The 24878-nt window shown below is 36.7% G+C and overlaps 1 protein-coding gene across 2 annotated transcripts in view; it reads left to right on the top strand.

Annotated features, from left to right (window-relative positions):
• Positions 1 to 7716, top strand: part of SPRED1 (sprouty related EVH1 domain containing 1) — a 59042-nt gene extending 51326 nt beyond the window's left edge. For both annotated transcript variants that reach the window (XM_053979876.1, XM_053979877.1), the window contains exons 5-6: positions 1084 to 1242; positions 5941 to 7716. In XM_053979876.1, coding sequence (XP_053835851.1) covers positions 1084 to 1242; positions 5941 to 6600 — 819 coding nt within the window. In that variant the 3' untranslated portion in view covers positions 6601 to 7716. The remainder of the gene's footprint in view (positions 1 to 1083; positions 1243 to 5940) is intronic.
• Positions 7717 to 24878: the final 17162 nt, after the last annotated feature.

Consider the following 24878-nt stretch of genomic DNA (forward strand, 5'->3'; position numbering starts at 1 on the left):
CTAATGTAATCCTAGCATAAGTTCCTTAAGTACTTTGATAAGTGAAAACGAATGATTCTGAGTTAATATTTAACCTGCCAAAACTTTAGGTTTGCCTCTGCCTCAGTATTTTTCTGTTGTATATTATTTTCCTCTAGATGTTTTCTTGATGCATACAAATCCTTACAATAAAGCTGAAACATTCTCATTGCTGGAAGATGGATAATGCCAGAATTTTCTCAGTGCTATCCATGATGACAGCCAGTTAACTTTACAGCATCCCTCAATGCAAACAAAACATACAGTACATTTTTAGCAGCTCAAAGAAATTTGTATCAAAATGCTTTGCTGTATCCTAAGTATGTCCCAGTTAGTCAAGCCTAAAGAATGAGAACTGTTCATTTTTCAATTCATTTCAGAAACTGGATCATCTTACAAGCCAGTATTCCACCCAAACACACTTCCTCTTTCTTCTTTTGAATGGCACAGGTCCTGCAGCTATCTCATCATGCATTGCTTCATAGTCTCACTTTTGTATCAAATTGCCTGATACAACTTTAATTGTAAAATGACAGTCATTCATGTTTAATGCACACTTTCTGCAATTAGATATTTTAATTGGGCCAGTATAGGTTAAAAATTATTTTTTCTTACAGCTGATTTTGTTTTTAATTTATTAAAAGATCTGACTAGCTTTTGTCTTATTAAATAGTCTCAGAATTTTTTTTCCTCCAATTGTATTTTTGTAAATACTGGCAGCCTCATGGGTAGTTAGAGAAAACATCATCTCAGAGACAGGTTAATCTGTATTTCCTTAAAAAAGTCTGATTTTGCAACTGTATTTCAAAGGCATGTATCTCTAGTGCCCAAGTTGTGTACTGTCTGCAGAGAAATTCTGTATTTACCAAGGCTGACTCAAAATAAAGAAAATACTTGCCTACTTCTAAATGCTTTAAAAAAATTGTGTTTAAGAATACTGGTGTTTATAGATACCTCTAACACATTATGTGGCATATTAACACATTTATGTATGAACTTGTTTGGTTTGGTGGTGTTTTTATATAAATGCAAAAATCACTTCAAGGAAGTTCTTATGTGTTCTAGACTGCTCAAGAAAATACATCAGGTTCACTAATGAAAGATCACCTTTTTCAACACGAAACTGTAGTAACCAGTGAAACTTACAACAGTGCAAATTTAAGGCCTTCAACATTTGAGGATTTCAACACCAGGAGAGCCTGTTTTCCTAGCCAACCTAACCAGGTAAGAATACCAATAAAAGAAGCAGTCCTTACTTTGCTTTCTGTATTAATGGCACAGTATGTAGTTTCTGACAATAAATCACTGCATTCCAAGTCCATGTACTTTCAACTTCTTGAAATGTATACTTCTTGAAATATAAACTTTGCAGCTGAAATATTATAGCATTATTATGGCAGAGATAAAGCTTTGTGAAGGTATTTACCTATCATTGCAGTGCATCAGACTACATGAACAAATATTTAATTTCTTTGAAGTCTGTTTTTGTATTGCAGACTTCAGTATCTGCAGCCTTAAAAAGCAGCTTTTTTTTTTCAGAAAATGTTAATTGGACATTAGCTCAATATTAGTTATATGTATATTAATACTGTTTTGCTTAGAAATATTGCAAAGTATCTTTAAAGTTGATGTCTTGGATGCATTGTACAGTAGGGCACTTCTGCTAAATATTTTATTGAAATATTGCTTATGCTTTCTAAATGCCTATTTAAACTAAAGTACTCAGTTTTAGTACAGAAAGGAAAAAATATACATCAGTTATGTATGAAAAGTATTCAGCCATTGGAACAGCTATATAGCACTATATACCTTTCTTTTTTTTTAAAGCTAAAAAAACTGACAGTTTTTGTAGACTGTAGAAGTAATCTTAGTATGTTGGATTACAATTAATTTGATGGTTTTACGTCTAGAACCAAAGACCTGGGAAGCTTTTAGAATATGCTGAATAACAGATGTCAAAGCAGAATGCAAGTTCAAGTAGTTCTGAAGACTTACCAAAAAATAATTCTGCTGCTTGCAATAAAGGTTTTTAGTACCTTCAGTTGTTATTTTTGCAGAGAAAAATAGGAATGTACTTAAGTCTTATATCAGATACTCTTAATCTGCTTTATTGGGCAAAGGAAGCAAGCAGTGCTGTCTGGATGACTAAGAAGCTTGAAATTATTAATTTTTTATCTTTAATCATTGATCTACTCCAATTATCTTTTTGTATAAGTCACCTCATATTTTCATTTTACATATTTTTCCCTCTTCCCATTTACCTGCAAAGAGAATTGTAAATATTTTTTAGAATAGAATGGATTGGTGATTAGGTTATTGATGCTAAAATTTAATGGCTATAGTAACCAGTGATGTATATCCTGTTAGTCTTCCTTGCACTAAAGAAAACTGCAGTAGCTTGAAATGCCTGTATGTTTTAAAAGCATGTATAAAATCGACTACTGAGAAAATGATAATTTAGGTTGTGTTAAACTGATTAGTCTGTGTCTGTCTGATAGAAATTACATAGAAATTTCTTTCAAATGACAATGTTAGAATTCTGTTCTAACAAAAGTGAAGTTACTGGGGATTCCATGAAAATTTAAGTAGATATTCTTTTAAATATTCTTCTCATATTGTAGCACCACCTGCAAGCAACAAACACTCTCTGCTTTTTGCGTGGTCTTGTGGTACACACATTTAGAATATAGGCAGGTCACCAAAACTTCACATTCTATATGTGCACTGGCTCTGCTAAACTGCTTGCATGTGACCAGGTGGCACTGCAGATCTTGAGGTAATTACTGGGTTTATTTCAATTTTGTGTAAATAAGTTTGAACACTGTTACTTAAGAGTGTGCTCATAAGTTGAATAGCTCAAGAAGTACATGCTCCAACTGAAGAAATTATTAATGACAATTCAGATTTTACCTGTAATATTTTGACTGTTAGTAAAAAAATACTCAAGTCCTTCAGCTTTCCAGCTTCTGATACATGGAAGTGTGTAAAACTTAGTACTTTGCAATGATGTAGGCAGCTGCTGGTGTCTTCATACTGAGAAGCTGCAAGATGAGTAAAGTCAGGTGTAATTCTTTGAGGAGAAGCAGCAAAGGCTGCTGTACCAAGGAAATGATTGTGCCGTGTTTAAAGGTGCACCCTTTCAAGTAAGGTGCTATACTTGTGGGTTCAGTTGCATCAACAAAAATTTTCTGCCTAATTTCCAGATGGCTAATCATGTTCAGAATCATGTGTGGAATTTCAGTTTGCTCTAACATTCTTCCTTCAGCTTCATGCTTCAGCTTCACATAGATGACATTTGTACTGAGTTTTAGTTTTGACTATTTAGAGGACTGAATGCATTATTCTCATTAAATTTTGCTGCTATTTGTACCTATGTGGATTTGGGTTGTGAATTGTTCATAAGTTTTATGTACTTCATGCATTCACATAGGTTCCATTTAAAATACCCAATGAGTAAGTTCTTGCCAGCATTTCTTGAGTTTTCTTATTTTTCAGCATGTTCTGCGCAAAAAATATTTCTTAATATCAGTCCCTTAAAGAATGTAGTGGTGTCTTATTTGTAACATGCCAGTTAAGCATTTTTAGGTGTTGGACTCAAGACTTGAAAAAAATAAATGAGTTCTATGTATGTGGTGTGTTCTGCTCAAACTAATAAAAAGCCTTCAAAGGCTAAGGAGAGGTCAAATTCTACAGTTGTTAGTATTTGTAGTGATCTTTAATGACTGTTAGCTGTCTGGGCAATGGGAGTTTGAGGGTGCATTTTTGTATTGAGGTTTTAGGGTTTTTTTCTTTTCAAATAATGGGTTTTATTTACTGTCTTAAGTGCATGCATAATATTCTATTTGGACAGTGGGGTAAGGATCCTTTATGCCTGTAACATATGGAATTCTAATAACTTTTGTGGCTTTTTTTCTTAAATAAGTTTACGCTGTAAAATGTTCAAATAAGCCCATTAGCCATAGTTAGTTATTTTTGCTAAGCAATAGATTCTTCCTCTTGTTTGAAAACAGAATAGGGCTGAGAAGCAATCTGCTTTTATAAGCAAAGGGGAAGCCTAACTGCTTGCATAGGAGCCTGGGGACATAGGGAAGAGAAACAATGTTAGCTGAATAGGGTATAACCTCTCTTCTCCCTGTATCCTTGAAACCTTGTGGAAGTTCAACTATGTGGCTTGGAGCCAAGAAAAAACAAATGTTCTTGTTACCATACTCCAGTTGAAAGTCCCAGGGCAAAGCATCTCTAATTACAGTTCTGTACTCATCACACAAGGATTTTTGAGCAGGGAAGTGATGGTTAGAGCAGGCTACAGATATTCTTACATAATCAGAAGATAGCATATTTTAAGAAGCTCTTCCTTCCTCTTTTCCAGCTGCCTTCCCTTTTCCCTTCTCTGTCTCCTACCCCAAAATCAGGACATGCAGACTTCAGCACAGTAGGAGTATAGATGCGTGCAAAGTGACATAGAAGTGTTTTAACCTAAAACATCATCTTCAGTAGTTTCACACACTGCAACAGATTAAGAACATGCAGTTCAATTGTTGTACTTGACTATGGAATGGTGACACATTAATTCTCATTAATTTGAGTACTAATAAGATAAACCCTCTCAAAGCAACAATACTGATGCCAAAGATTATTCCCAAGTAATTCATGATTCTGAAGAATTTGTAAGACTAATAGGTTAGGGAGGGGAGGGGTATTTTGTCATTTCTGAGAGATGGTTTACAGGCTGTGCACTAGACAGAGAAAAAGGCAGAATTTGACTTGAAGCCCACTCATAATCTGGCTCTGATTATAATAGCCCTACAGTGTAGGAAAATAATTGCTTGCCTGTAAGGTAGAAATACTGGGACATAGTGAGACCCTTGCTTTTTTGCTGCACTGCCTGCTATTTTCAGGAGCTACTTTTATACACGTGTGCTAAATTTTTATCCTGTCATTATTTGTACCTTTTCTTGCAAGTCACTTCTAATGTGATTTCAGTAACATTTAGTGGCAATCCACTATCTTATACTTACATATCTAAGGCCTGCAGTATTTCAGTTTGGATGATTCTCTGAATTTTTTCATCGTTCTGTGTCAACTTTTTCATGTTTCCATGCCCTTTCATTGTAAGGCAGAATAAACAAGAACTCTTACCTTATTTCTCTGCTGGTTTTGTACATGTTTAGCACATTCCTTATTACTTGCCTTTTGAAGTAAAAGGTCTTAAATTATGGTCAGTTCATTACAAACTGAGAATTTAAGAAGTACTTGGGTCTTTGCCTGATGGAGTCCTAAACTAATCAATTTAAGCACTGTATATTATCTAAGGAGAGACACATTCAGAAGATGCTGTTATTCATTGATCGTCATACTGAATGTTGTTCTTCATACTGCGAATCTTCATCTAGAACACAGCCTTGATAATAAGTTACCAGTATTCAGTACTCTTGTTATGAATTGGAGAGACTTTGAAAACTTAGAGCAGGACTTAAGGAAAGCTTCTCCTGGATAACACAATAGTGAATAGAGCAGGGAGTTAGTCCTAAAGCAGCAGATCATCACATGAAATCAGCACATAAGGCATAATCAATCTGTGGAATTAGTTTCCACTTTAAGATGTTAACACTCTGATTTTGAGCATAATTCACAGAGTAGCATCAAGTTTTATGCAGATACCAAAATACTCAAAGGTCTTACGAGACACTAAAAAGTCAGGAAAGAATACTGAAGCTCACAGACCTAATACCCTGCAGAAAATTCATTATTGTGGGGATGTTTGTAAATTTTAGTAGTGAGAAAGTAATCTGAATTTTTTTATCCTTAGGCAGCAAAAGAAAAAAGTATTGTTCTTTAGTTTTCTAATCTAAGTTTTGCATTGTACATGGACATAAATTTGGCACTTCATCATAGTAAACTTCTCTTACTTTGCCATTTCAGGTCCCACTGAAGTCAATCAGACACGTTAGTTTTCAGGACGAAGATGAAATTGTCAGAATAAACCCTCGTGACATTTTGATACGTCGTTATGCAGACTACAGGCATCCTGACATGTGGAAGAATGACCTGGAGAGGGATGATGCGGACTCAAATATACCATTTTCTAAATCAGACAATAAAAAATCTGACTATTTATACCCATGTGGAGATGGAACTAAGTTGAATTCCCTAAAAGACTCAAAGAGTTCTGTGGTATTTAAAACTCAGCCTTCCTCATCAAAATTTAAAAACTCAAAAAGAAGAAAAGAGGATGGTGAGCGTTCCCGCTGTATATACTGCCAGGAAAGGTTTAATCATGAAGATAATGGCAGAGGAAAATGTCAAGATGCGCCAGATCCTATTAAAAGATGTATCTACCAAGTTAGTTGCATGCTTTGCGCAGAGAGCATGCTGTATCACTGCATGTCAGACTCTGAAGGAGATTTCTCTGATCCTTGCTCGTGTGACACTAGTGATGACAAGTTCTGCTTACGTTGGTTAGCACTGGTGGCACTCTCGTTCATTGCTCCATGTATGTGCTGCTACCTCCCCTTGAGAGCATGCCATCACTGTGGTGAGGTGTGTGGGTGCTGTGGAGGAAAGCATAAAGCTGCGGGATGAATCAGTCTTGTGCCAAACAGAGCTGAAAAATCTTTGTTTCCAGGAAGCATCTAACTTGGATTTGTGGAAGCTTTTTGGCAAGCTGAAGGGAATCTTCTTTCACGTAAGAGATGCTTGATGTGGAGGAAGCAACAAGACTTGTCAGACCTTGGCATTTTACAAGTGCTAGCCACGCCTAACTATTTCCTTTGAGTGCGTGGCATCTGTTGCGAGTTGTGAAGGAGATTTTGCGAAGGAAAGCCTGTTCTTATTATTGGCTATAAAATGAGTATATAAACTATGATTATACTAAAAGGGATTAACTTTTGCCACTTTGTACATTCATGGTTTAGGTGAGGGGGCTCTTTTAAAAGGATTAAAACTTATCTGAGGGGAAATTTTAACTAAAAGTGCACTAGTGACAGTTGATTTAAGATTAAGAAAAGTTAATACTCAGCAAATGAGAAATGAAACTGATTTTAAGTGCAACTAAATCACTTATTAATAGTTTTTTGGAAGCAACTTTATGTATAAATAACAAATGTTTATATTTAACTAAATGTGTAAGGTACGAATTATTACTTGTTAAACTTTCCTTCCCTGCGATATAGTAGGTATGGACCATATCTACTGTCACATTCCATGGTAGTATTTTGAATAGTTAATTTAGTTACATTTTTATTCCAGATGGACAAATTGATATTTTCAGTCCTGGTTCCCTTCAGCTACAGTTTGTGTTGAGTTGTATCCATGCATTCTGATAATCTAAAAACCTTTAAAATATTAATTATTCTAGTCTTGAGTGACCAATATTTTTTTTGTTAAGCACAGATGTAATTGTCTAAAATGTTCTTGTTAGAACATAACATTTATTTTTATATATAAATTACTTTGATTTCAACATAATGGCAAAAAGGACGTTGTTTCTGTTGTTCAACCAGCAAGTTGTTTTCTTTTGGGGTGTCCTCCAAAAATACTTTCTTGCATATTCAAATGTTCATTAAGCAAAAGGTACATTAAGGCAGTTGTAACAAATTGTCACCAGTGTTCTTGTTTATCCTTCTGTTAAACTAGGATCCTGTTCAGCTGTTTATCAAGTACTATGATTAAAACAAAAGATTAATAACAAAAGTGAAATTGTTTTCATTATTTTGAACCACAACTTTTTCTAATTTGAATGGGCAAGAACAAAAGTACTGTGTGTTTTGTTCAAAAAGAACAACAAAAGACTTAGCTTGAGAAATAAATTACAGCCCAGGCAAAACTGAGTGAACTTCTTAATTGGGGAAATTTGAAGGCAGGGCTGGGGAGGGAGGCTGGAGAGTGAGAGAGTGTGTGTATGTATGTGTATGAGTGCTGGTATATTGTGTATGGTATTTCTTATGGTTTTGTACTTGGTAAGTCTAACTTTCAGGTAAGAATTAATCAATCAACCCACAGAGAATTTTTAAAAGCATTACATGTTGTGCTGTGTTATGAGATAAGAATCATTTACTTCCTATTAAAAACATGTAAAACACTAAAAACAGTCATAATTCATTAGCAAAGGTGCCAGTTTGACACCTTGGCTGGAGTGGGACAGATTGTCTTTAGTATATCCTTGTTCTTAAACACAGAACCAAATAATTTTATTTTAAAAATGCATTACTTTTATCACTTACATGCATTTCTTCAGTATATTTTGTGTAATTTTTTTCTGCATGTATCTGACCCCTTAATTTTCCTTTGAAGCCCAGAAGTAAAATGAGCAAATGTATATAACTATCTGTCTGTAAAATACTTTTTAAAAGAAAACATTTATATTTATATTACAGCTTGACTTGACCACCTTGTGTACATAGATCATCTCAAAGTATTATTTCACATTGAAAAAGATGACAAATATCTTGATAACTATAGAAGTTATGGAAGAGCTTCTAGTTTTGTATTAAGAGTTGATTGGATGGCTGAAATCCAAGAATATGACACGGTAGCAGCAGTCTTGGGTTTTTACTGTTTATGTATTTGAAAGCTGCTACTCTGGTTGGTTTTCATGCTTCACACATTTTCAGCTAGACTTGGTTGCCTAGAATAGACTGTTAACTTTAAAAACAACTCTCATTTAAAAATGCTGATGTTTTTCTAGTGAATGAGAGGAAATTAATATTTCTAAGTGCTAGCTTCCTAATTCAAGGTGGAGAGGTATGAACAACCTAAGAAAAGAACTTGCTGGCTGTATAAGAAAATGCTATATAATCATATTGTATATATACTTCAGAAAGAAATTAGTTTTAGCAATTTCCTCTGAGCACTATACAACATGGTGAAACTCCTCGTCCTGTACTGTATTTTATATGACACATATACTTTAATATTTTTATTAAATGTGTGCATTAATATTTTCACCTTGCATTTAACCACTTTGCTGCTAAAATGTTTTCACCTTTTGCTTTTCTCTTGAAAGACTTGTATCATCTAAAAACGGTTACTGAAAGGGCCTATGCTTGCTTTTTCCTGTTGTGCAGCAAGTGTCAGCCAGCTTGCCTGGTTTGAGAGACCAAACAAATGCAAAGATCCGAGGTTGCATAAGGATTGGTTTTAGTAGCATGCACATGTACTTTTTCTCTGGTGCTAGGGATTTTACCCACTGTTACATTTAAGAGATGAGCAGTGGAAGGTATACATACAGCAAACCCATTCCAGAACAGCTTGTTGCATCCATACATCTTCTGGTTTTGGCAGCACATAACATTCATTCCATCTCTTCTGAAATACTTCCTTGAGCATTTGGAAATAGAGAAGTTTCTTCCCCAGTCCGTAATCCTTGCCCTTAACATCGGAGCTGTAGTTTGCCAGGCATGTAGTAGCAGAGCTTTGTGTTGCTTGGAGGGGACCTGAGCCTTTGGAAACCGTCACTGAATATTAAGTCCCTCGCTCATTGAAAGCCTCAGTCACCGTGAAAATTGTTTCCCCTTGAAAGTGGGGAAGTTAAGGGAGCGCGGCGCTTGGGCACCATCTACTGGGGGAAAGCTCGGCGGCCTTCAGGCACGGCTCTTGATGACATCGCAGTTAACCGGCTATCCCTGCACGGCTTAAGGTACACGATTAGGGGATGCTTTAGCCATGAATTTACAGAATACTCATTTGCAATCTGACTGGAATGCTTTAGCTCACCATGCCTCTTAAGTTTCATTATTAATGAAGTAAAAATCCTTTAACCATCTATTTTGTTAGGTTTAAAATTGTTGTGATGGCCTGTTACAGGAGCATGAGAACCAGGAATGAAATTAAAATTCTTTTGATTGTGTCACTGGACTTCTAAGAAAGGGGTTTTATTATTTTTTTAATATTATGATTATTTTATTTATTTCCCCTCTCGAAGTTCTTCCCACAACAAAGTGATGGAGTTTTGATGCTCATGCAGAGGGAATTTGGCCTTTTGTGATACAGATACAGATCAAATTGTGAGTATGCACAGATGGGTGTGTGCTCTCACACGTGAAATTCAGTAGCTGTGAAGGATACATCTACAGCTGTGTGCATGGTTAAAGCAATATCTAATGATAATCTACAATTATTATGGTAACTGTTTAGTAAACAGCATGATGTCATAAAACTCTTCGAGAGCTTATAGAAGGGATGTTTCAAACAGTCTTAACCAATGCAGTTTCCTCTAGAGAAGCAAATGTATTTTGAAGAATGCCTTAATTGTTCATGCTGGAATATAACATTCCCATTCTGAATGAGTTCTCCTCAGAATGATAAGTTTGTGTGTACCTGGAGGATAATCTTGAACACTTACGTAAATAATGCCCAAGTTTAAATTAGACTTTAAATCTTTTCCAAGCTTATGGCACAATGTGCATCCAGTACAGCTATACATTCAATATTAGTAAAATGAAGATCAGGATCACTGGCTGGCAACAAAAACAAGAACTTTTAAAAGATGCCTTATGGTACTATTAGTCCAGCAGCTGGGTGGATAAAACTTGTTTACTTTGGTGCATTTACAAATATAAAGAAGGGTTGAGGGGGCTGTTGGGTTTTCATTTTGTTGGTTTTTTTTTTTTCTTCTGAAAGTGTCCCTTAATTGCAAAAGTTGTGGTTTGTTAAAGAAATCAAAGCATTTGGTGAAAAAGCAGCCTTCATGTCCAAAGCTGTGGTATAAGCTGTACATGGTTTTCCTTCTTTTGCTTGGTGCCATTTGCTTTTCACCCTAATGACCTCAAAGTGCCTCGCATGTATATTGTTTCCATTAAACCTCAACTGCTATTTCTGTCTACTAAATGATGTATAATTTAATTAACTCATCCCATAGGTGTTTGTGTAAAGACTATGAATATAGCTTGTTACTTTGAGTATATAATGTAAATATGTCTTTTAAGTTTGTAACTGGTTTGTTACATCATATCCTTATAAGCTGATGAAGTAGATAATACCATAAAAACTGTTTCAATGTTTTTCCTGTAATTACCAGATTAAAACTATCTTGAATTGAAAAAAATATGTTTTTCCATTCTGTGTTGGGATTGCTCAGAACAGTGCACATGAAATGAAATGTTGCAGCTCAAGAACAGAATAAAAAGAAGTAAATACAGGTATTACCTTCAAACTCCAGCATCTTTCATTGTAGGAACCATTTTTAAGAGTTGCTATAATGTTTTAAAGAAAAATGGGCTTATACCAGTTTGCTTTGTATGCACAGCATGCTGGGGAGGTCAAGATTCCTTTACATAAAACATATATATCTGAGTTCCCAATTTACCCCACCAGAAAAATGTGTATCTCTGAATATAATTCTAAGTTTTGTGTAAGTTACAGAATAAGATATACACCAGACAAGGAAGAAAAACTAATCAGTCCATGAAGGAAAATAAACAAGTAGAAATCTGTGAGACCATAATTTGAAAGTTCAGTGGTCAAGGTTTAGGATAGATTATTTTAAATTTATTTGTATTTGCCTCTAGGTTTTACAAATGCTTTCTTATTGGTTACAGCCGATAAAGTAATTCTCCCTGTTCATTTGATCAGTTGCGAACTTGAAGAATTTTTATTGCTAGGTGTAAATTTTACATGGACTATTAAGTGTAGATACTTGAACTTTTAACTGATGATGTGAAAATTCACCTCTACCAGAGAAATGAAATATACAAATAAATTGAATGACAAATAAGGTGAGGAGCTAGTAGAGAAAACCATAGAACTATGTGAAAAACACATATGAGAAAGCAGCCCAGCATTAAATATGGTTTCATACAATTCAGAAACCTAGTGTTACATCTCAGACAAATGTAATGTAATAATTAATGCACAATCTTCTGGGTTTGAACAAGAAAAAAGGATAGGTAAGGGGTTCTTGTTATTTTATTTTTCTTGTTGACTTTATTTTTCTCTTTTTTCTTCTTGGTTTGGTTTTGGGGGGGGGGGTGGTTGTGGTGGTGGTGGGTTTTGTGGGTTTTTTTTGTTTCTTATTCTATTTTTTCCTTGTTTTTTTTCTTTACAGCTGAGTCAAACACAGTTGCTGGAGTTCACAGAGCTGGTGGCCAGTTTCTAAAAAGAATTTACAAAAATATCCAAAGTCATTTAGCAATTAAAACTCGGCCTTTTGTATCACTGTTTCCTGAACCTTTTGGCTTACTGTCATGGATCACTATGGGGTCCTGTGCCAGAACAGAAATACTTCAATCTGTAGGACTGTATCATCAATTCCATAATTTGAGAACACTGAGCTGTAATTTTAAAGTTTGGAAACAGACATAACAAGTAAATTAATCACAATGAAAAATAATCCACATTTTATACCTTTGAGATTGAACACTGTGTGTACACACACAATGGGATCTGACTTTTATTTGTGCTTTGAGTAGTATGTACTGTGAATCACTTACAATGTTTGGTTTTACCTAGAAGAAAAAGGAACAAAGAGGTAAGTCAGTTCTTCAAGAAACTTGTATCTCTAGATATCCATGCCCTGACTTGAGGGGTTTGGGAATATTTGAGAATATAACGTCTTTGACAGAATAAGCTTCTCATATTAATTGTGATTTCAGCTGAGTAGTGGTTTGGCAGACTCCAAGCACATCTCAGTACCCACCAAATTAAATATAATGTTTTTAGCAATATGCAATTATCTGTGTCAGTTCAAGGTAATGCACAGGATCAATTATTTCATGTTTGGCATTTGCTGCTATTTTATTTTTTAAACCACCAGCTAAAACCTCTTCTGCATTCTGATTTTGAGTAATATGAATCAGGGTAAGTAAGCTGACCAAATAATAACTGTTTGAAAGAGAACACACCCATCTAAATGCAGACCCAGTACTGATCAATCAAATCTGTTTCTGTGGTCAGTGCTAAAAGTAGCTATAAGAAAGCCTGTTAAGATGATTAAACATACTGTTGCATGTAAAACTGGCTTTGACTTATGGGCTAATCTTCCTTACTCCAATATTGCAACCTGCCAAACCATTCCTGTATGGGCTCTCTCCTTCAGTACTACCATTTGTACGATGCAGATCTTTTTACACCTGACACCTCCTAGCTCTCTGTGTAAGTAACTTGCCATTTTGTATCCCGTGTAAACAGCAAATGGTGTAGTGAACTACTTCTTTCAAACTGAAAATATGAAAATATTGTTTTTGAAGTAGAAAGGGATTGTGCAAGCATATTGCTGCTGTCAGCAGCTATCAGTGTCCTTTGCTGGAGCTGGCTGTCTCTTTGCACCTGACAATGTTCTTAGGTGCTTTTCTGTTGTTGCTTATATTGCCTGTGAGGGAAGTGTTACAGTGACTTGATCTTTCCTGTCTTTTTTCCATAACTTGTTCCCTTTTTCTTTCAGTGTGTTCTGAAGTTGTCTTCAGCTTTCTCTGCCAGTATATAGAGTTTTTGCAGTCTGTGTGTGCATCTGATGATGATAGCTGCTGATTGCTAAATGCCCATTATTTAAAAGTTGTATTGCAAGCCTTAAAAGAGTTTGAAATACTGCATCACTCTTGAATATAGTAATGCTGAGAAGTTGTCTCCATTAGGTGGCCATTCAGCCACAGACTGACCAATCCAAAGAACTGTTTTCCAAGTCTGATATGGTTTTACCTAAGTTTTCTTTTGTAGCTTACCTATTTGCATTTAACTGTTTATAAGATGGGCAATGGGCTGGCTTCTGCAAAACATTGGGAGACTCTTTTCAAGGGGAGCAGAAAAACTAAAACACTGAAGCTCTAAACAACGGCTGGTTTGCTCTCGTGCCTAACAATCACATTGGTAATAGAATTAAATAATTTTAACAGTTGTTGGAACTATGTTGAAACCAACAAGTTGGAACAAATTAATTTGGGAAGGTTGTCACTGTTGGCCTTCAGGAGTACAAGAGACACTTGAGTCACCAGCTGTGCAGGAACCACTGTTCTTGTTTTCCTTGACTATACAGCTAAGTGTTAAAAATGCTGCTTATAAACGAAGGAACTCTTTTTCTTTCAGGGCTACTTCTCTCATGAGAATGGTGAATGATTTTTCCTGCTTCCTTGGGCTTAGTGATCTTCTGTTAGTTCTTGGAAGCCTGGAAATTGGTGGAGGCGTGAGAAGTGAGAATAGTGATCCCTGCAAGGCGAAGAGGTACACTGTGGGACAGAGGTTAAATTACCTCTATGGAATCATAGGATTAGAGAGGGGGAGAAGAGGAAGAGGAGCATCATCTGGGTCCTGCTCACAAAATTAATCTCTTCAGGATGTGTTGACAAGTGATGCTGCATTCACAAGAAATTTCAAACATTCTAAATACAGCTATGCAGTTTCTGACTTCCCCAGAGCCTTTAAGCCTTTTTGTGCACCTAAATTAATAAGTAAAATCTGATACAGTCAAGGTCCTGGGTCTTCCATAACAGGGAGTGTTTCAGAAATCTGCCAAGTCTTAGTCCAGAACACTCCGCTTTGTACATGGTGCATATCTGAGATTTGTGCAGATGAATAGACTGGTATTGAAGGTTGACTGCAGTCCAGACATTTCAATTAACAATGCTGTTCTAAATAGTGCTGCTATCCAGGCTTCTGATTAACTCTAGTTTGTGGCAGACTTGCACAGATTTCTCTGAGTTAGCCACATTAGTAAACTTATATTTCTAAAGTCATAGTTCTGAAGGCTTTAGTGCATTTGGAGCTGGTTGGTCAAAGAAGTGATGAGTCTCCATCCTCTGAGACATTCAGAGTTCACCGAGGCAGGTCCCTGACTAATCTGCTCAAGCTGACCCTGCTTTGGGCATTTGAGGTTGGACTAGGTGATCTCCAGAATTCACTTACTGCATCAGCAATTCTGTGGTTTTTCAAGAAAATTATGAATTTTGAAGAAGCAAGATAGTTTCAGAATAAGTGATGTGATTTTGTGCCTGCTAAATCTGATCTCTAATTTTAAGGCAAATCCTACCATTAATGCTTGAATATTTCAAGTTACGATCAAAGAATTGTCATTTTAGTCATGTCATCATTATAACTCAATGTTTTTCACTGTCAGAATTATTAAAATATGAATATATTTAATGAACAAAGGCTTTTCAATATAAGTAATAGGTATTAGCATGGTATTGAGGTGAGGGGGAAAGCTAAGTGTTAGTAAGCTTAAAAATATTCACAGGTGTTTGCATAAGTACTGAACAGCTGCTTCACATGCTCTTTTGGCACAAAAAATGTTTTCACAGAGTTGCTAACTTCAGGATAGTTTAGTTAAAAAAAAAAAAAATTCAGGACCTCCAAACCTTTTCCAGATTACTAATCTATCTTAAAAGCATCTCTAAAGCCTGGCTGGAATCTGGGGCCTGAGCCAAGCTAGGTAAAAATGCCTGTGCACAGTATATTTGGAAGGCACACACATCTGCTCAGGCTGAAGCATCAGCAGCAGGGTGACACTGGACGTGGGTAAGTACAGGCAGAGCTGGCAGCTAGTCAGTGAATCTGGGACCCTGTTTCTACTACAAAATTTAAACTGTTCTTAGTAGCCAGAGCCAGAGGATGGGTGGGGACTTGAGAAGACTTGAGTCATTCCACTTCATGCCACTACTAAAAAAATCAAAGTAATGCACACAAGTAAGTAAAGCATACAAACATTCATCCTGTTTTTAGTCAGACATTTTTCTCAAGTGGTTACTAGAATAGATTTTAACTATGTAATTGCCAGTTCACATTTCTTTGTCCTGTTTCTCTTTTATGAAGTTTAGAAAAATGAAATATGCTAAAAACTTTGGCCCTTTTCGTGTTTCTGGAAAATTCAAAAGTACCTGAACTGCATCGTTTGCTTGTTGGGTGTCTTGTTGCCAATGGATTCCTGCTAATTTACCTCCAGCCCGCAGTGAGGTGGTAAGTCTGGCTCATCAACTTACTCAATAACATGCTGATCATGACTCAAGTCCTTACTGCACTATCCTTGCTGACTTCATGCTCACTGTAGCTTTTCTCTCTATTAATCTACCAGTGTCTCCAAAAATGCTCAATTATTGCCTAAGGTTTCTCTTCCCTTTAGACCAGTCACATCTTTGCTTTCCCCTCAGTCCTCATTTGTTCAGCCTTATACCTCTGAACAGGCTCACATTCATGAGTGTGGTGACAATTCTCACTACTGACAGTATTTTCCTCCAATGTTTATTAATCGTAAATATAATTTCTTGGTAAATGCTGCTGTGAATGTGAATTTCTTGGTAAATGTGCTTTACAGTAGTGTAAGGAAAATAGAATGATTTTGCCCCATGATCAAATGAAAAATCCCCTACTCCTCCCATAAGGTGGGAAGTAAACTAAGGGAGGGTGGGAGTGATTATGTTGGTTGTACTTTTCCATGCTATCACTCCTCAACCTTGCAGTAATATACCTTTGGCATCAGAGTTAGGAGTGTAAGGCAGTGGAGCTGTAAGACTCACTTTGACTTCACACCCTGAATGTGTGGCCCAGATGTATCTACTGAAACTCCTTCACTGCAGCAGTTATCTCCATTCCCTCTGAATTTCTTTAACATAAACATTTACATTTAGAGGGAAAAGTAGGGTGAGAACATTAGCAGATCTGTATTGTAACAGTTTATTAGGACAGTTGCTATTACTTGGAATAATTTAGAAAATGCTCAACCAGTTGATTTCTACATTTCTAGATGACATAGCATAGTTTCTTCCAAACTAACTTTTACAATGTGCTTTGCCCAGTGCAGGTATTCCTAATTGGCTATATATCTGCTGAAGAATAAGACAGAAGTTACCTTTAACCATACCTACCCCTGGGGATAGGCTTCAGTTACATCTGGAGTGCAAAGCTGCCTGCACTGGGAAAGCTTATTTGAAGTCCTTGCTCCCTTGGTTCGGACATTTTTTTACTCTTTTCCTAAGGGCTTACACTTGGGAATCTGCTTTTAATCTCCTGAGGAAGATATAGAAGCCTTCCCCTTCATAAAGCAGGCAATAATAAGGTTATACAGCGTAGTCTTTTAGTAGACCTGGACAGAACACCACCTGGGCTTGCTCCTTGATTGATACAAACTCAGATGCATGTACTAACTCAGTGATGGGTTGTGTTACTGTTGTTTATCCTCAAATGACCTTTAAAAAATGTAGGCTTCCTTATCAGGTTGTTGGCTAAAGAACTGTCCTTTGCAAGACATCAAAGTGATACAGATTTCTAAATGGACAAACTAGGTCCTGCTATGTGTGTAGACCTCTTCTGGGATTGTTTGCCTTCTAAAAATTTTGGGTAGGTGAAAAAATCTCACCTTGTGTAATGAATAATTGTACTGCAGAAAAGATCTTCAAGCATGCCCAGTTTAAAACTGTGTGTGTGGCAACTGAACGTAAGAACATTTAAATGGAACTGCTCCCATGTGTTGCAAAGGTCATTTAGGAAAGGCTGACATCATTAATGACTCATGTCTGCAAAAACACAGCAATTGACATACTATCACAACATCACTTGAGATGAAAGTCTTGGCTGTCAAAGCATTTGGTGAACACACTGCCAGGACTTGGTGGAACTTTGACATCTGTGATGCAGCCCAAGAGGAATTTCAGGTTACATATTTACATGGATGGCACCTCATCAGCTGCAGTCGCCTTGCAATGGTCTTTTCTTCCCTATTTCCATGACATGGTCCGGTAAATGCTTAATTATATCTCTGACTTTGAAGATCAATTCTACTTGCAGTACTCTCACCAGCTACTGACATGCTTGGATAGTCACTTACTAGACTTCACACAACTCCTGAAATGTGGCTGGTAGCAATACAATAATCAAATTTTCAGTGAGTTCTTTTCTTCCTTTTTTGGACAGTAAGTAACTTGTCAGTAACACATCTACAGCAACAGTTTTAAAGATCTTGAAAGATTGTCAGTTCACTCTTACCTTGATTTCTTAAAAAGTGGAGAAAGCTAGTAAAGAGGTAGATATCAACAGGTGCTGCTTAGTGTCAGTAGGCATAGTCTAGCTATGTTAAGCAGAGTGATTCAAAAGCCTGCCATGTCATCATGTCGATCAGCACAATAACTGAAAACTTACCTTTGTCTTTTGATACTGACACTGACTTAAATCACAGCTGACAGTAATTTCTGATGTCAAATCAGGACTGAAGCAACGATCTTTCCCTAATGTGTTTTTTTTTCGTAGTATCCTCCAGGTCAATTATATGTTTGAATATAGGAACTTACAGTGATCATAGATCTCAGGCATTCAGAATATAAAATTGCTTAAAATCTTAACTGGGCTCATATACAATGTGGTGAATGCCAAGAATTGCTGAGTGTACACTCTTGGTTTTATCCAAAAACTTGTGCTTGCTGAAGCCTTTTACGTCCATCCAGCACGTATGTCAGTGAGCAAGCAGCAGTTAATCAATCAGCTAGATAACATGTAAATAATGTCTTACAGTGGTTTATTGACAGTCCTCTTCAGGTGAAATAGCTCCAGAGGAGTTATTGATGGCTGATGCTACACGTAATCTGTATAAGTTCATTTCAATGTTTTCAAGCAGAAACTGACCAGAATGAGAAAGCTGAGCTGGGGTTTACTTTAGCAGCTTGGTATTCAGCCTTGCTCAACTGCTGCATTAGTTCTGCTCATCTGTTTAACTCAAACACAGTCATTTCAGCTCTTCTACCAACACAAACATCGCATGCAGCACTCTGCAGAGGCATGGCATGAAAAGTTTCTTTTCAGCTGAGCAGAACTTAGTGAACCACAGCATTTCCCAAGGAATGGCAAATATACCTAGCCTGATGTTGAAGCAAATTGTGGTATCTTAAGCAAAATCTCCATAGCCAGGTAAACAAATTGTGGTGTCTCAAGCAAAATCTCCACAGCCAGGAGATTTTGCTTCTCTCCCACCAGCAAATAAATCCTAGAAAAGTGTTTTGGGTTGTTTTGTGGTTTTTTCTCTCTTGTTCTCAGTCACTTGTTTCCTTACATACATTGTTCCCTGAGCAGCAAATTTAGGTTTTTATGCTCCTGGCTGCCTGTGGCTTTAGAAGAGCATCAGCTTTGGGAACATTTGTAGAAGTGCCTCATCAATATGCACTTCTGCTGCTCTAGAGTTCTTTTGACAGTGTCATGGACAGCTCTTTAGGAGATCTGTTATAAGCCTGAATCTTCAACAGCAAACATCAGGCAAGAACATGATCAGTATCACTTGTAATCTTAGAGGTTCCTGTGCTGTGACTTGAAGCCTCCTGATGCTTTCTGTTAATCTGATAGTGACAGAGTTACGCCTCATCTCATCACCATTCACCTCTATGATGAAATTGCAAATCTTGTGCTAAGATGTAGAAACCATGATAGCTTTCTTCCAATCATCCCCCAGGAGCAAACAGCAAAAAACTTGCCTAAAAAGCTACTCCTAAAAAATGTTTCAGGAAACAAAGAGCGTATAACAAGGTTTCCATCAATATTATCACACATAATATCATTAGTTGTCAGGTTAGAGGCCAATGTACCTTCAGCTTGAGGTCCCAACAGAGGAAACTGATCTATGTCTTTTGAAATGCTGAAATGTGATTAGTTTGGCTCCCTGATCTTATATTCTTCTTTTTACAACATCTTTGCTTCTTATCTCAGAACTTCCATTGTGACCCCACTCACCATTTAGTATTTTCATTATTTAAATACATTAATAAGCACTACCTGCACAGCTTCAAATGCTGCAAGGCTAATCTAGCTTTCTACCACTCCCCTTACACATCCTGACAGGCCAGGTGGGAACCCCTTAGCTGCTTCCTATGCCACCAAACATCCCAAACACCTAATCTTTAGAAGTTAATCTTAATCTTTAGACATTGGATTACAACCTGGAGAACAGCCCTATACATGTGCGACCCTCCTGTGCATTGGGTTCCAATGACCTTGTTGTGCTCTGGTTTTAGCTCACTTTCAGACTGTGGTTGTCCAAATTCCACTTTCCCTCTTTGTTTGGTCCAGTACCTCTATTCCAGCTGGTAACAGGCCTCTAAGTTTGTCATTGCTCAATGAATGAACCACATTGATAATGTTTTTGTAAGTTGCATGGAGAAACCCTGTTGTGCTTTCCCTCCCTTACTCCCTCTGCTGTAAGGACCTTGCATAAATTTTAGTGTCACTTAGTCACACATGAATAAGACTCTTTCAGTGCCAGGGAAAAAAAAAGTCATTGAAAGGCCAGTTACGAAACAACTTTAATATCCCTTAAATCTAGTAGTAGTTGTATATATTCATTTTTAAACTTTAGCTAGTAGAACTTATTATTTAGGTGCTGTTATTGTGCCTTATGTTTTAAGTAAAGTAAAACTGCATGGATTACAATTTATGGAATGAGGAATGTCAACAGAGAAACACAATGAATATTTCAAAAATTGCTTTAACCCATAAGTGGTTAACATTAACATTTGTTTAGTGCCAATGAAGTTAAATTTATGTGGCACGTAATTTAGGAAATTGAGTAGGCAGAGAGCTGGTAGATGCCTTTTTAGTTAAAAAAAAAAAAGGTTCATTTTCCATTAAATGCTCACACATTTGTCATAGCAACCTTGAAGGTGGCCATAATGCTAAGCAAAATAAACAGTCCTAGCATAATGTTCACTGTAATAACACGTCTCATGAGCTAGTTCAGTACTCCTTTTTATTACCTTATTTTCATTGCTCATTCACTGTGTTGGAGTTCTGTTTTGTGGTTTAATCATTATTACATCATTTTCCTTTCTTAATTTAAAGGTGCTGCCCTTTTCCTGTCATTCCATGACACCTCTTTACTACATGCACGTATCCCTCTTATTTTTTTTTTTTTTTATTTCTTAACAGTGAGTTCTTTACTCTATTAGTTCTCAATAAAGACTAATAGTTGGGTACATTTTTTTACAAATCTAATTAGAATCTGCTTTGTCGTTAGAAAAAATACAACAAGAAGGGCAACAGGAAAAGGGCAATACAGTTTAAAAAATATGACAATACAAAATGCATAGAAAGATTCTTCAAAGTCTATCAAAGTGATATCTGCGCATTACAAAAAGTTCTGTTTATAGCTAATGCTCATCGAATTTCATGAATCATGGACAAAGCACCCAATATTTTGCACAAATTCTGAGTTTAAAGTAGAAAAGCTACTCTATTCCGGTAGTCCTTTTTCCTCTTCCTTTTGGAGATGAAGATATGTAGGTAAAATTGAGCAGAACAACATAATAGAGATTTGCAGCAGATGGACAATTTCTCTTCTATGTGTATTTCCTGTCATTCCTAATATACACAGGAAAATCCCCACTGACTTTTCCTGGGGATGGACAACTGCCAGGTCAGGACTGAACAGGGACAAGAATTCAGAGCTGGCACCTGATTTTAGCATTTTACCCTTTAACAGCTGACATATTGAAATAACAATACTGTTCATTCTTAAGCAACATATATGTACTACATAATCAAAAAAAAAAAAAGAAAACAAAAATAAAAAAGAAAAAAGAAAATACTGTGTTACCCTTTTCCCTTGGTAGAATATGCTAGTTCATCATTCAGGTGGATATTTTAATCTGGTAATCACCCTCATCTGAGAGCTGAAATTTAGTTTATCTCAGATAACTCAGGTAAATAAAGAATACTCACTTTTCAAAAATTCATCTGAGATTCCCATTTACTCAATTCTAAGTTAATTCATGTAGATTTGTTTTTTTTTAAAGTCTCGTATTGTCCATCCTCTGATATTCTGTTCAAGTCTGTGTATAAAGGTATGAAGAAATGGCCTTTGAGACATCCAAAGTACATCTTACGATATTTAGCCACAGTGCCATATTCATGGAAAGTATCTAAAAATGATATAGAATCCTCCAGGAATAATGAAGAGCAGAAGGAAACAACAGAATGACCAGAAATCAAATTTACTGATACATTATGAATATTTGCTTTATAAAACCCCAAAGAAAATGTCATAAATTCTTCTCCCAAACCAAAAATATAATCCAAAGTAAATGTACTCATTCCCAGGAGCTTTTCCCAGATGCTGATACTTCAGCAAGGTGTCTTTCACTTAACTGTGTGCACTGAAATTTTATAACATAATTATTGCAACAGTTGTGTGGTTTTTCTCTTTCTCACTATTCCCCCTCTCTCTGTGCAATGCTCAGATACCAGAATAATAGGGAGGAAATGCCATTAGGCAAAGCTTGTTACCAAAGGTCCATCTCTGTAAGATCTGCTTGCAAGAGTGTAGATTCGGTCAATTTTGGATAAAGCATGACAAATTATTTATGGAATTAGATTTGAGTATCTAAGCCCTAACCTTTTCATGCAATGGTATTCTGAAGAAAATAAGAGATTAGCTAAGAACGGATGGGCTAATGCTGTTTGTATTTGTTTTATGATGTTAATTAGGTTTACATGATTGTCTGCCATTTACCTCAGACCACAGGATTAACTAAATGCCTTCCTATTGACTCCCTCATCAGAATTATTATCACTGCTTTTTCCAGGCAGTATTATTACACACAACATTTACTTTAATTTCCCCCAAATATTGAATAAAAAGTGTATTCATTATGTAATGCATTTACTCTTAGAGTCATGAAGTTATGAACTCATTTTAAGGACTGAGAAAAAGAAGCAAATACAAAATTATTATGGGCAAGACATGCTGTCTGCCTCAGCAGTCGGTTTAATGTCTGTCATGGAGAAATGTATTTTCAGGGCCAATTGTGGCACAAGTATTTTTAACTTGCCCTTGCTTACACTGGTTTAAATCTGGAATAACTCACTAAAGTTAGAGAGTAGAAGCCTGGATGAATTCCACAAAGTGAGAAATTAATTTGGCTGCTAGCATATAAAACTAAAGCTGTTAATCTTCCTTTTGATTCTCAAATTGGTCATCTCTATATGAATGTTTACTACAGTTGTAGAATCTAGGAAGAAACTTACTTAACATTTTGGTTTGAAAATGTATTTTTTTCCAGCTGAAATCTGTATTTCAAGGCAGTGTCTTATTCTGTCAAGTGCATTAACCTGCCCCCTTTCTGTAGAGTTGTACTGCCTCTACACTTCTCACTGTTACCAAGTGGTTTCCTTTGCAATACTTCCAAGAGGTGTTCCCTTTTCATGGACAGCCAACTGTATCTCATAGGGATTGTGAGCTAAATTCAGAGTAAGGACTATTTTCCTCAGGTGTTTCTGTAGGCACTTACAGACACATTCAGTTGCCTTATCTACTCCACACTAAAAAGCACCTGAAATCACTCAGTGCCTAGTATTTCATGTGTGAGGTTATGTATTGGCTGGACATACAGGTGCAATCATATCAAACAGCAAGTTGCTTGGCAGCCCAGCCCCAGGGATCTGTCAGGATTCACAAAACAGAAGTTCCTCATAAGTTATCTATGATTCTTGATTTACTAACTAAAATTCTCCAGAAAGGAGGGCGTGTGAATTAGTCCCAGTAGTTCAGCCTGACTGAGTAACCCCTTGGGCTTAGAGTGCCAGGCTTGGACTCCAGCACTGCTGGTGTCAGTACTCCTAAGTGAGTACCACCAGGTACTCTGGTTCCATCCACCAGGCTCTCTGAAAAATTTCTTTAGTGCAGTGTGCTTTCTATAGAACACATATTTTCTGTGTCAAAAAGGCACATTTCCAAGGCACATTTCCAAGTAGGGGCGGACTTAATTCTAGAAACTTCTCAGTGAAACTTCTCAGTGAATGAAATTTATTCATAACTGACAGTCTTCAAGAAGAAGGCTTGCCTGAGAAAGCCTCAGCCTCCAGCCTGGTGGGATGGGGACAAGAATGTGATGGGGGCCATGGCTGGGGACATGGAGCAGGGAGAGTGGGCGGGATAGGGTAACACATGATGGACTGATGGGGACTTGGCAGACAGGTGTGGGAGCATGACCTGAGGGGCGTGACCAAAGGCTGCACAGCAGAAGTTCAAATCTGGATCTCTCACAATATAGAAAATGCAGAAATAGTCAGTTAGAATATACAACCTCCAACCCTCTTTTCTTAGTGATTAAGAAACACAATTTGAATGGTAATTAGAACAACAGCAACCCTTGGACCCTTGCCTGTCCATTGGTATTTCCCAGTGGATAACTAACCTATCTCTTGCTCAGATCAATCAGATTTATGAGCTTTACCCTTCCACATCCAAGATTTTTCATGCTTTAAGAAAGATAGGCTGGGTTTTGACATCACGGCATTGCAGCTGGTAGCACGCAAAACCAAGGGGAAGACTTGGGCCCCTCCATTAACTTGTCTTCAAGAAAACCGATAGAGCTGAAAACTGGCCTAGAAACTGCTCCAGCATGTTATCCTGACTCCTTCCTTCTGTCCACCATATTTTTCTTCTTGAAACATAGCAGTGTCTCAGTGGAATCACCAACTAAACCAACTTCTTCCATCTAAAAATACTTTTTCACTATCTCTATGTTTTAATAGAGAGCAAGGAGCACTAGTCCTGTGTTAGAAAGGAGTGGAGAAAAGATCCCTGGGTGCCTACAGGTGTACTCAAATTGTCTTAAAGGAACTTTTTCATTGCCACAACTGGGCCATTACATGCTTTGTATGTACTGTGATTTGTAACAAACAGAGAGCTTCCTGTCTTGCAAGATGCTGAACTCTTCATTTAGTAAAAGAAATAGGAAACAGCATACATTAAAGTTTGGTCATGTCTCAGCACTACTTATTTTTTATTTCTAGTTATGACTGGAAATCTTCTGGTTAAGACTGGAAATCTACTGGTGTCTGAATAGGTGCCTATATTGCAAAAAAATAAAAAAAGGATGAGCAAGAGCTCCTACAAAAGAAGTTCTAAATAATACTAATGTGTTAGAGGAGTCCCCTAATGTTCAGAACAAATAAGGAGAATT

Source organism: Vidua macroura, chromosome 6, assembly GCF_024509145.1.
Source record: "Vidua macroura isolate BioBank_ID:100142 chromosome 6, ASM2450914v1, whole genome shotgun sequence".
Taxonomy (NCBI): domain Eukaryota; kingdom Metazoa; phylum Chordata; class Aves; order Passeriformes; family Viduidae; genus Vidua; species Vidua macroura.